Source organism: Sarcophilus harrisii, chromosome 3 (assembly GCF_902635505.1).
Source record: "Sarcophilus harrisii chromosome 3, mSarHar1.11, whole genome shotgun sequence".
Lineage (NCBI taxonomy): Eukaryota > Metazoa > Chordata > Mammalia > Dasyuromorphia > Dasyuridae > Sarcophilus > Sarcophilus harrisii.
In genome coordinates, this window is record NC_045428.1 from 161829568 (window position 1) to 161842728 (window position 13161).

The 13161-nt window shown below is 31.7% G+C and overlaps 1 protein-coding gene across 1 annotated transcript in view; it reads right to left on the reverse strand.

Annotated features, from left to right (window-relative positions):
* COL4A1 (collagen type IV alpha 1 chain) overlaps nt 1-13161 on the reverse strand; it is a 192738-nt gene that overhangs the window by 73639 nt on the left and 105938 nt on the right. Inside the window, exons 7-17 of the mRNA XM_003765735.4 lie at nt 12236-12289; nt 12038-12064; nt 8418-8501; nt 7086-7148; nt 6079-6114; nt 5548-5589; nt 3922-4008; nt 3176-3202; nt 2940-2990; nt 1487-1531; nt 1339-1392 (exon numbers count right to left, since the gene is read on the reverse strand). Coding sequence (XP_003765783.1) covers nt 1339-1392; nt 1487-1531; nt 2940-2990; nt 3176-3202; nt 3922-4008; nt 5548-5589; nt 6079-6114; nt 7086-7148; nt 8418-8501; nt 12038-12064; nt 12236-12289 — 570 coding nt within the window. The remainder of the gene's footprint in view (nt 1-1338; nt 1393-1486; nt 1532-2939; nt 2991-3175; nt 3203-3921; nt 4009-5547; nt 5590-6078; nt 6115-7085; nt 7149-8417; nt 8502-12037; nt 12065-12235; nt 12290-13161) is intronic.

Here is a 13161-nt window from a genome sequence, read left to right on the forward strand (position 1 = left end):
ATAAATGAATTTCATAGTTATTTTATTATTGCAAAAACTAGACTATAATGAGGGATGATATTTAATGTTTTTTATTTCTACAAAATAGAGCTGGTATATGCTCCCCTCAAATTCTTTTTTATTTCATAATTTCCAATAATATTAATAAATGCTAACTTATTCATTAAACTTAGTATATGAAAATCCTTAAAGCTCAAAATTAGAAGGAAGGCTATTCACTTCACAAAGATTTTCTTATTACTATTACTATTTTTTGATTATTAAGTCCCCTTAAGAATCACAAATAATATTTAATTATGGATTGATCTTTCCTTCTCCAGTTCATTTTACAGATGTAGAAACTAAGGCAAACAGGATTAAGTAACTTGCCCAGAGTCACACAGCTATTACATATCTGAAACCAGATTTAAATTTGGGAAAATGCTTTCAGACTTGACACTCTAACCATTTTGCTACCTAGTTGCTCTGTAAAGTTTTATATTCCATTAAAAGAGAACTTCAGAAAACATTTAAAATTGTTTCTTTCTTCTATCTTTTTCTGTTCATTAATTCCCTTTTCAATGACCATAATTAATAACTGGGGTTTTAGGGGTCCTGACCTGTGACTTTATGGGTACCAGGAATTTGCTAATAAGGAAATTTGCTCTACCAAAACATATTGTATACTATTCAGTTTACAGGCTATCAAATTAACCTGGGTCACTGAGAAGCTATTAATTGTCCCACATCAGATAGTCCATCTATGTCAGAGGATGAAGCTAAACAGAGGGGACCCTGAACCAAAGGCCAGCTCTTCATATTCTACTCAAAGCTTCTCCTTAAAGACTTGATGAATATCTTTTATAATGAGCAATGTGAAGAAATATGGCGGGCCCTGAAATAATAAGACTCTCTCAGTTACCTTGGAGAATAAATGTCACTTAACCCTTCCAAATCTACTTTTGCATTTTTTTTAAATGAGGTAATAATAACCCCTTTCCTCCTTCAGGAGGACCACAATTTAATGTACTAAATGTTCCTTATAAATGCAAATCACTATACTAATACAATGTATTATTACTTTTTTGTATGTTTTCCCTGTTCCCTATTCTAAATTTTAATAAAAAGAGTAAAATATTCAAAATATATAAAAACAACAAACTATACACAGTAAAAGAAAGGTAAAATGCCATTTACTAGTATGTTTCTTGATTGATTTTTTTTTCTTCAGTAGGTTATTGGCTCTCCTTCTTAAAGAAAATTAAGGGCCCCTCTGGTTTAATTTTTTTAATGCACAGATATAAGATAGTTTACACAATGGAAGTAACTTTTAAAATCCAAATATTATTCTGTGCTTACCTTAGCACCCGTTTGGCCTGGGATTCCTGGGAATCCTGCATCACCTTTTAGACCCTAAAAATAAATAGATGAAAAAATTGCATTGGTATGTTGTAAAGGTGAATATAAGGACATAGATTAAAAAAAAAAACTTTGTGAAAATACTTACTGGACTTCCCTTTTCTCCTTTTTCACCATCCTTTCCAGGTTTCCCCTAGATAACAGAGAATGAACCATTAGCAAAGTATAAAATGATGACATGACCTAACTTACAATTCTGATTCAAAGATGAAAAGAAAATATTCAGTCTCTCAATTCAGCTGCACTTGTATTAAGCACATACTATATGTGTAAGGCCTTGTATCAAATCCCTGAGAATACAAAAATGAATGACACTTTTTCTTGACCTAAAGTAGTATTAGCCAGACTTTACATGACATTTTAGATTTATGAAGTGTTTTCTTGACAACAACATTGTGAGATAGATTATTTTTTAAAATCCACATTTTTTTAACACAAGAAACTACGTAAATTAAGTGCCTTGCTTGGGTCAAAAAGTTGAGGCTTAAACCTAGATTTCTGCATTCAAGTCCAACAATCTTTTTTACCATAACAAGAATACACTTACAACTATATGCAAAGAGAGATTAGACAAAGTACCAAGGAGGATGTGATTTCTGAGAAAGGGGAGATTAATTCTAACTTGGGAAGAGAGGAAAGTATAATCAGCAGATAAGACTAGACTGGAGGTCAACCTCAACGACAGAAATTAGGGGGGAATGTGCATTCTAGGAATTTAGGAAGATGTGATCTAATGTATGGGTACAGGTCAGAGTAGGGTGAGTCCAGGAAACAGTCAAATCTAGTTTGGCAGTGTTGTGAAGTATATAGGGAGAGTGATAAGAGTATAAGGCACAAAATGTAGTTTGGAATCAGAATCAAAGAACCCTGAATGCCAGTCTAAAGTGTTTGGGTTTTATCTGGTATATGCTACAGATTTTAATCTGTTGTATATTAAGATAATCTTAACACTGCTGTGTTGGCTACATTAGAAAGGAGTGACATTAGAATGACAGAGAAACAATGAAGGAATAATACCACAGAAAATATGAGTAATGTAAAAAAAAATCAATGATACCACAGAAAATATAAGTAATGTAAAAAAAAATCAATAAAATCTATTTTAAGCAGTTAATGAAGACCTAAACTAAGGTAGTAGCCAAGGAAATAAGAAGAGGAACAGGTGAGAAAAATATTGATGAGAAAGAATTGACAGAACTTGGAAACATGATTGGTGAAGGCTAATGAGGAAGAAAAGAATCAAAGGTAAGTTGCAGTGGTAAGACTAGCTAAGAGGATAGTTTCCTTAGAAGAAATACTGAAGAATTTCACTGTCACTTCTTTAAGATCACTTAAATCTTATTGGTTCTTAGCCTTTTTCTAGAGGTCTTTAAGAAAGCAACTACTACCTTTTTATGTAGCATCCAGAAAAGCCTTCTTAGATGACCCTGTACACCTTTTCTAGTTCCATGTTTTTATTTCTTTATGATAGCATTTGTAGTGAAAAAATGTTTGATTATAAGCAATGAGATTCATGGGAGAGGATAATAAAAGATACTTACTCGAGGCCCTGGTTTACCAGGTTCACCTTTCTCTCTTTCACCTGGCATTCCCTTTAAAAAAAAAAAAAAAAAAAAAAAAGGAAGGGGAAAATTAGATATGCTATCTTATTTAGATAATTTTTAACATGGATAATATTTTATTTATAATAAAAATGTGCCTTCAATAAATCTATTAATTTTTAAATAATAAAATTTGATCTCTACATACAAAGATATTTTTAATAATTAATACTTACAGGAGCTCCAGGTTCTCCTTTTTGACCCTAATGAATTAAAAACACAAAAATACATAATAATTTTCAAAATATTGCATCAAATGTTTAGGCTTTAGTACTAAAGACAGGTAAAAGAGAATAAAATTAAGAAGTCTCTGATGTACTAAAAAAAGAAACAAGAAGCTGGAGCTTGATTAATAATTGTGCTATGGTTTTTATCATGAGGAAGTGGAGAAGAGAGGATTGTAGACACGGATGTGGTAAAGAATTATTCCAGTAACATCTTCTGTAACATAACTGTAGCTCCTACTTCAGGATGCCAAAGAGTCTGCCCTCCATACCTCTATACCAAACCCCAAAACCTGGTACAGTTTTTTATAATATAAGCAATTCCCCACAAGTAAATCTTGGAATGCATCTGGAGAGGCAAGAGGTATAAAAAGAAAAAAAAAAAACTCCTCGGGATACATGGGGAAGGAATTACTAAAAAAATAAATTGTAGAGGGGAGGGGAAATATCTGTGTTAAAATTTTGCTTATGTTCTTGAATTTAAGTCATTTCCTCAGATTCTAGCAAATCAATTAGAAGCTCACCAAAAAAAATGTCTTCATACAAATGAGAATTTGGACTCTAAGAGACACATAAGGTTAAAAAAAATTTAAGATAGCTTCTGGTGGAAAAAAAAAGGATTTTGATACATGTTCATTGTGCTTATGGGATATGTTTAAAATTAGGAAATCAATGTTTATTACATTTAGCATACTTACTTTTGGTCCCTGAGTAATAAGATCTCCCTTTTTTCCTACTTGAGCTTGTCCTGGTTCACCTGGAGGTCCACTAACACCTTGTTCACCCTATTGATTTTGAAAAAAAAAAAAGAGTGGAGAAATGATTAGACACAGAAATAATTACACTGAGGAGGAAAATGAAAAAATTCAATATATTCTCAGCTGGTTAGCAATGCTTGCAGAAATCTGGTCCTAATTTTGGCTTTTAAATCATTAAATATCAGATAATATGTGTATGTGTGTGGTATGTTTGCGTCAGAGACAGAGACAGAAATAAAGAGAGACACAGAAAAAGACGGGGGGAACATGGAGAGAGGGAGATGCTTTCATTGATTCAGGGAACTCACAGATCAGAAACTCCTACTAATAAAGGTTGACGCTTTCTCTGCAACTTATAGACTAACAACTGCCTAGAGTACTGAGAAATTAAATGATTTGCCCAATGTCACTTAGTCATTTTGTGTCAGAGGCAGCGTTTGAAGCCAGGTCTTCCGGCTCTTAAAGACTTCCTCACTCTTCACTATACTATTCCTTGCCTCATGTGCATATTAGTATGATATATAACAAATTTTTTTATTATTATACACAGTATATTGTTGTTCAATCATCTCAGTCATGTCTGATTCTTCCTGACCCTATTTGGAGTTTTCTTGGCAAAGATACTGAGGAAGTTTGCTGTTATATAATTTTCCCTTGTTTAATTCTTCAAAATGATAGCAAAGTACTTAAGAGATGAGACAATTTCTCGTCTTTCTTTGTGTTTCCCATATCATTTTCATGGATTACACTATCTTACATGGATTAATCACTTAATACATAATTGTATATTTGTCCTGTTTTAACTACCACTTAATAACAGAACAATATTCTGCAAAGTTTTGTATTACATCACTTGATTATATTTTCACTTCTTTAAAAAAATTAATTCTCTTTTAATTTGTCCTATACCTAATATCTTAGGAAATGAGATGTTCCTGAATTTTAGCACCTTAAAATATTTGAGCATAATGAAGATTATCAGCTTTTAAAACAAGTGTTTATTTCTTCTAGGGTTTTTTAATATTTTCATTTTTTCTTAAGCTGATATGATTTCTTATGTTGTGTCAAGGTGAGTAATTTTTATTATGGACTAGTCACAAATGGTTTGGTTAAATCAAGGAAAGCAGTGGAATATAAAAATAGATATTTGCTTATGAAAAGTACTGAGATAAATAAATTATACATAGTGCAGAGTGGATTTGATATATCTTTGAGGAGGGAAATACATTTACCAAAAAAGCAAACATGTTATGATCCTAAACCAAGTGAGTTGTGGTAGAGGGAAAACAGCTAATGAAAATGTATTATATCTATCACTATAAGAACCTAGTTTTCATTGCACCTTCATACCAATGTTTCTTTAGGTGCTTTCATTGTAAAAAGAGATGAAAAAGATGAAAAAAGATACACAGAAAAATATGAATATAATACTAGTAGTTACAATTTGAAAATTAAATTTTCTTATTGCTTGCTGTGCTCTCTCCTGCTGTGCATAGGAACTGGGGGGAAAGTGGAGATACTCTACTATTTTGAAACAGAAACATTCTGAAATCAAATATTACTTACCTTGTCACCTTTGGGTCCTTGAAAACTCAAACCCATTTGACCCTGTTGGTTTAAAATTAAAGCTCTATTATTATAAGAGTTTCTATCTTCCAAAATTAAATACAAAAATCAAATAAATAGGCATAAATAACATGGAATGAATCAAATATGCAATGGATTTTGCTTGCCTCAAAATTTTCACAAATGTCATAACTATAGTATATTCAATCTCTATGAAAACATTCTTTTTAAGGCCATTAATAGAGAATTTTTTAAAAAGTTGAAAAGATCTTTGAATATCATAATTCTCTATAGTGGAATAAGTCAAATTAACAAGCATGTAAATGCCTATAATATTCCAGGAACTCTGCTAAATGAAAAGGCAAAAACAGACACCAGCATTCAAAGAATCCATCATCTATGGGAAATAGATTACATGTTTTGAAAGTTTTTTAAATAAACAGGCAAAAATTCTACTTTTTAAATTATGAGACATTTCATAATTATTTGATTCAAATTATTTAAGAGGCAAAAATATTAGAAAATCTTTACCTTTTCACCTGGAAGTCCTGGAGGACCTGGTGGACCCTATAAAAGAAGACATTTTAATTATATAGATGTTTTAAAACACATAAAACAATCCTGATGGATTTTAAATGACTAGTTCAGTGACTATGTCTCTATGTGACTACTTATTCTGATCCTAGATATCACTGTTATTGGTAGATAACAGTATTATATATAGATAGATTTAAAACTAAAATTAAAATAATAACATTAAGTAGTTTGGCATGTTATTTTTTAATATTAATAGTTTAACATTTTATGTTTGTGTTTCTTTATACTGTCTATATCACTAATTAGACTGCACTGCAGGATAAATATTTCTTTTAATTTTATACTTATTCAGAGAATAAAATCTTGATGGCCACTAGATATTATTTAACAACTAGATAATCTTGTGCAATTAATGAATATATTTTATATATGTGTATCTGTATCTATGTACATGTGTATGTGTGCAAATACAAATATATGTGTCTATATACATATGGAGGGATAGAAAACTGAAAGCTGACAGGAAGAGTTGGGGTTAAGTGCCACATCTGATTCTCATTGGCTGTGTAATTCTGGTCAAGTCATTTACCTTTAAGTGCTCTACTCAACATTCAAAAGCTATAAACTGTAGAAAAGGAAGTTTTCTCACGATAGTTCACTGTACCAGTGAAATTAAAGTTCCATTCCCTATCCCCTTTTCTTATAAGCAACATCACAATGAATCCTCTCTGCTCTAAAAATTTTAACACACTGGTAGAAGAAAATTCAGAACCAAAGCAATTAAATCATAAACCTTCTATAAGAATGACAAAAAATAAAATATTTCAAATAAACTGTCTCCCAGTGTCTACCCTACAAAATTTAATAGACAATGTTATATGGCTCCACCTGATTTGAGCTGTTTGATGATACTTTAATGAGACTTCATTATACAATAAATTCTTTTCTCCATGCTTTTTCCAAAGAGGTTTTACTCATAAATAGCAGAAATAGAAACTTACAGGTGGTCCCGAATATCCTGGTGGACCATCCATGCCTGGTAACCCTGGGTTTCCTCTTGGACCCTGTTTATTAAAAAGAAGGAAAGAATCACAAAAATCAGTAGAGAGATAGCATTTTTTTATTTTATCTATGGCTAAGAAGTAGAATTTTTATGAAACAAGGTTTATATGAGTGCTTATAAAGGGTAAAATAGACAATTTTGACTGCATGGAATTAGGGTTTTGAATAAGCAAAGTGAATGCAATTAGGATAAGAAGATACTTTATTGGTAGGGAAATCTGCATCAAATATTTCTATTAAAGGTCTGATTCAAGATATTTAGGGAATTGGAACAAATATATAAGAATAATAGCCCCTCCTAAATGGATAAATAATTCAAATATAAAAACAGCTCTCAAAAGAAGAATCACAAATCATTAAAAAAAAACATTCAAATCACCATCACAAATACAAATAAAAATAATTCTGAGATTTCACTTCATATTCAAGAAATTGACAAAGATAGAAAAGAACTGGAACAGTCAGGATTGGAAGGGCTAAGGAAAGATAGACTCCAATATAACTGTTGGTAGAGTTCTGAAATGATCAAATCATTCTGAAATGTAATTTGGAATGATGCTTTCAAAATGACTAAGATGTCTATGCCATTTGACTTACGGTACCTAAAAGACTCTTTTTTAGGTATGTAACTCAAGGGAAATTATGTTCAGAAAAAAAAGTTCCAGGAACATTAAAATATTCATAAAAATACTTACTGTGGGAGCAGAAGCATAAACAAATGTACTTATCTATTAATTGTGGAATGGTTGAACACACCACAGTACATGAATAAAATAAAATATTATTACATAAAAATTTCCATGAATATGAAAAATTCAGAGATGTATGAGGAGTTATATGTAACAGATATGGGATAAAACAAGGAGAAGAAGGAAAACAATATATAAAATCATTAAAACTATGTAAATGAAAATATTTTTCAAAATGAATATAGTGTAATTATAAAAACCAAATTTAGCCTTGAAAAAGAAAACACAAAAACATATTCCCTGACTTCCTTAACAAAGGAAGAGGATTCGGAGTATGTGTAACTACAAATAATATATTCAGTTAATAATTGAGTTTTACTAAATTGCTTTTTATAAATCTTTCTTTCATGCTCATTCTTATAAAGGGTTCTCTGGTTAAAGGAGGGGAGAGGGTTATAGTTAGAAATATGGAAATATAAAAAAAGATAGTAAAATTTTTAAAGAAAAAGAAGCAAATTTAAAAATTATAAACTCAATAAACTGATACAAGTATATGCCTGCATATATTTATCTTATACCTACCATTGGTCCAGGGGCTCCAGGAAATCCCCTTTCACCTTTCAATGGCATGCCTGGGATTAGACTAAGGATTTCACCTGGGTCTCCCTACAAAAACAAAACAAAACCACATTTTTTATTATGATGAGTTTACAGAGATAATCAACTACAAGAAGCAACAATTTAGAATCTGTCAAGTAAGAACCTTTTATTATGAATGGGCCAGCTAAAAGCTGTGCCCAGAAAATAGCTATAACTTAATTGCTTCATGCATAATGTCTATCTTAATGATCAATGAGGTTTGCCGCATAAGTGAAGGCTTCTGTGTTGAATAGATCCATACTACCTTTTACTGTTACTTTCACACACTGTTGTTTATCCTTCATTTAAAATATATGGCATCACGATTTATCTAATATTATGACATATCTAATGTCATATCTAATAATAATTCAATAATTTTTCCTAATATTCTCAGCTGTTTGAGAATAGGAATTATTATTAGATTATTATGACATTCTTCAATCAGAATTTGCTATTTCAGCCCTTTGGATCAGCCCTCTTGACTTTTGCCTTGCCACTAGATTTTAATGATCCTGTATAAACAATGAGGTAGACAACTTTGTGCGACTCTGGCTCATTTAAAGCTACTCATGAGGAAGTTCAAGACTAAAATGGTTGAAGAATGTCATGACTCCAATTCAAGTGACTTAATCTTTCAGGAACAAAATTGCCTTCTCCTCCATAAAAACAATTCATCAGTTAACAAACATGAATTGGTACCTAATATGTACCATGTTCTATGTTGGGTACTAGGGATAAAAAATATATAAGAAAAATAATGATAATTCATGGAGCAATTAAATGGTGCAGTGAATAGAACACCAGTCCTAGGATCAAGAAGGCCTGCAGCCTCAGACATTTAATACTTCCTAGCTATATGACCCTGAGCAAGTCACTTAACCCCAATTGTCTCACACACAAAAATAATAATAATAATAACAATAATTCCTATTCTCAAACAGCTGAGACTATTAGGAAAAAGTATATATATATATATATATATATATATATATATATATATATTCACACAAAAACAGATTTATATGTGTATATACATGCACACATATATATAAAATAAACATTTATTAAGTGCCTACTATACACCAGGTACTATGTGTGCTAAGAGCTGGGGATACAAAAAGAAGCAAAAGACAGTCTTTCCTTTCAAAAGGAGTTTACAACCTAATTGGGAGTACAACATGCAAACAATTATGCACAAAGCAAATTATATATGGGATCAATGGGATATAATTAATAGAGAGAAGGCACTGGAATTAAGAGGGCTGGGAAAGTTGTCCTCTAAAAGTTAGAATTTTCGTTGGGATTTAAAGGAAGCCAATGAGGTTCATAGTCATTGCAAAGGAGGGAAATTATTACAGGCATTGGAAGCAATCAGAGAAAATGCACAGTGAAGGGATGGAGTGTCTTGTTTGTGGATTAACCAGAAGGCTACTTTTACTGGATCAAAGAGTTTATGTGAGGAAGTATAATTTTAAGAAGACTGGAAAGGTAAAAGGAATTAGGTTATGAAGAGCTTTGAATACCAAACAAAAAATTTTATACTTGATCATGGAGGCAATTGGGAAGCACTGGAGTTTAGAGTAGGGAGTGACATGATTAGACTTGTACTTTAGAAAAATCACTTTAGTAGCTGAATAATGGATGGATTGAAATGGGAATGGCAAGATAAGGGTCTTGATCAGTGGTGGCAGTGTCAGCAGAGAGAAAGAAAAAAAGATATTAGTAACTGGGGGAATGAGAAAGACTTCATATAGAGTATGATACTTGAACTACATCTTGAAGGAAGATGGAATTTCCATAATGTAGACATAATGAGGGAATTCATTTAAGGCACAAAAGATGTCCCATGTAAAGACATGACAGGATATGAGATGCCATGTGTAAGAAATTATGAGAAGGCCAATTTATCCAAAGTGTAGGGTATGGGAAGCATGATGATATGTAATGTGGCTGGAAAGATAGGTTAGGGCCATTAACAACCAAACAGAAGAATTCACATTTTATCTTAGAAGCTACAGTCACTAGAGTTGTTTGACCAAGGGAATGTTGTAGTAAAAGTTTCACTTAACAAAAATTACTTTGGCAATTGTACAAAGTTGGAGTGGGTAGAGACTTGAGTCAGGAAGACTAAATAGAAAATTGTACTATTCAGAGTGATAGGTGATGAGGACCTTAATGAAACTGGTGGCTGCATGATTACAAAGGGTGGGTCAAATGCAAGAAATGTTTCAGAGGTTAAAAAAAAAACTATGGCATAATTTGGCAATTGATTTAATATGTGAGGTGAGAGAAAATAAAGTCAAAAATAAATGAGGTTTAAAAATGGGTCAGGGAACAGTGATCTCTTTGCCAAGGCACTCATGAGAACATGATTCATAAAGAATAATGTAAACAATCAGAAGACTAAACAGCAATAACAAGTATTTATAATGCATCTTTATGAAATTTCTGAGATGAGAACAAAAATGCTTGTATTTTATCCATTTTCATTTTCATGGGTTTCAAAATTTTCTTTCTTTCTTCATCTTTTTCCTCTTCTTGCTATAGATATTTCTTTCTGGTAAAATAAGTTGCCACTTCTAATTATAACTTTAGATAAATTATGTTTCTCTTCAATCCAACCACTCTAGAATTTGCTTTTGCCTCCCCTTTGTTCCAACAATTTTGGAAGTTTGCTAAGTCATCATGTGAACAATTTAAGAACAAAATACAGTTTCAGGGACCTGCTAATAGTTGTGAAGTCATTGGCTAGTATAGGTAGGTACTTGGTTAGAAGATAGTAAGGCAATTATTCTGCTTTCTCATGCTTCGAAGGATTATGTCCCCTTGAATATGAAGGGGGAAATGAGACAGAATGACTGATACCGGTGGCCATGTCATTTAGCAAGACTATTGTCAGTCTGAATGCTGCTGCATTGGTGATGAAATGTAAAAAGACCTGGAAAAAGGTCTCCAGTATATTGTACAAATTTCTCTCTATAAAAGATTTATGGGAAAGACCTGAGTAAAAAAATCACACAGAATTCTTGAGAAGGTAATTTGGACCATTGGTATGCAGTGTTTGGCTAGGGTCACAACTTAATAAATGCTTGTTGAATGGTTAATTGGTTAATTGATGAGATCATGGATATGCTAATATTTGTCAGTAACTAAAATTTAGACTATAATTGAAAACAAGATGAATTAGATCCCTGAACAAAAAGGACTATGATATCAAATATTTATCGTTTAATTATATTTGATCCCTGAGTAATAATTAAATTCACAAAATCCATGGGAAGGACATTTAAATGAGTATTTAAATGAGTTTACTAAGAAATATTTAGCCAATAAATAAGGTAATTCTAGTCCTTTTTTAAAAAATAAGTGAACTGAAAAAACACAATATTTACCCCTTAAAGATTCTAATTACTTTAATTCATAAGACATTATCTTAATACTTTCCAAAACAATACTGAACATAGATTGACCTAGTTAGAACTGTTTAAAATTAAATATCATTAAGTAAACTATTTTAATCAGGCTACCTACAAATAATTGATTTATTAATTATTATATACCTTCATTCCTGGCAATCCAGGGGGGCCCTAGAAAAGAAATAGCTTATGTTAATATTTGTTTTTTTTTTAACCAACAAAAAATCAAACTATACAAACTAATAGGGAAAAGGCAGGGAAAGATACAAGAAGAGAAACTGAAGTGCCAAGAGATGAAATATTATCAAAGAAATATTTCATTTTTTAAAATGTTCTACTTACTGCTATCCCAGAAAATCCAGGCAAACCAGGAGGACCCACTGGACCTCTATCACCCTAAAAAGAGCAGAGACAAATTCTTTACTCTGAGAATATATTCCTCATCATTTCCTGATGAAGGGAATGGTAGTATAAAAGATTCTAGATTCATGCCTAGAAGTTATAATCACTTAGGAAAACTCTACTAGTGCTTAAAATATATCATCCCTTGGTTTTAGTCCTTTTCTAAAGATAGAGTGCTATTTGACAGTCTTGTTTCCATTAAGTTGGTAAGAGAGTACTTCATGAGATAAAATATAAGAATGTTAGCTATCTTGTATAATTTAATGACTGATTCAGGTAGGAAAGCTAGTGCTTAAAAAGATACTTCAATGTGAAATTGTGTAGAATGGATTGAACATGTCCCAGAATATAACTCGAAGAAACTGGAGTTCTTCAACCAATAAAGCATCTAGAGAAAGGCAATTTGGGATAGCAAATAGCATCGGACAGGCCATCTGTTCTAGGTCCTATTTTCAGCTCTGCCAGTAATTAGAAATAACTTTACTTCTCCATGGTTCCTTTTCCTTATCTGTAAAATAAGGATGTTAAAACACATAATTTCTAGGCAAGATCCTACTAAAATTCCAAGATTCATTAGTTGAATCTCATCTGACAAATAAAATTTCTATTAACACAACTCAATTTGATTTATTATTAATAATTAGCTTTTACTTTCAAGACAAACAAATGTTTGTTATATTGGTTTTTTGTCCAGTTCTGTGATTTTATCATTTAGAGGCACAATTAGTGAAGAAAATCTCTTTACCATTGCTTAAGAGGGTTGTCTGGAACACTCACACATAGCTAATGTAACAGAGCATGAATTTGAACACAGGTGTCCCCAACTCCAAGATTATCCACAATACACTAGTGTCTGTTACTTTGTC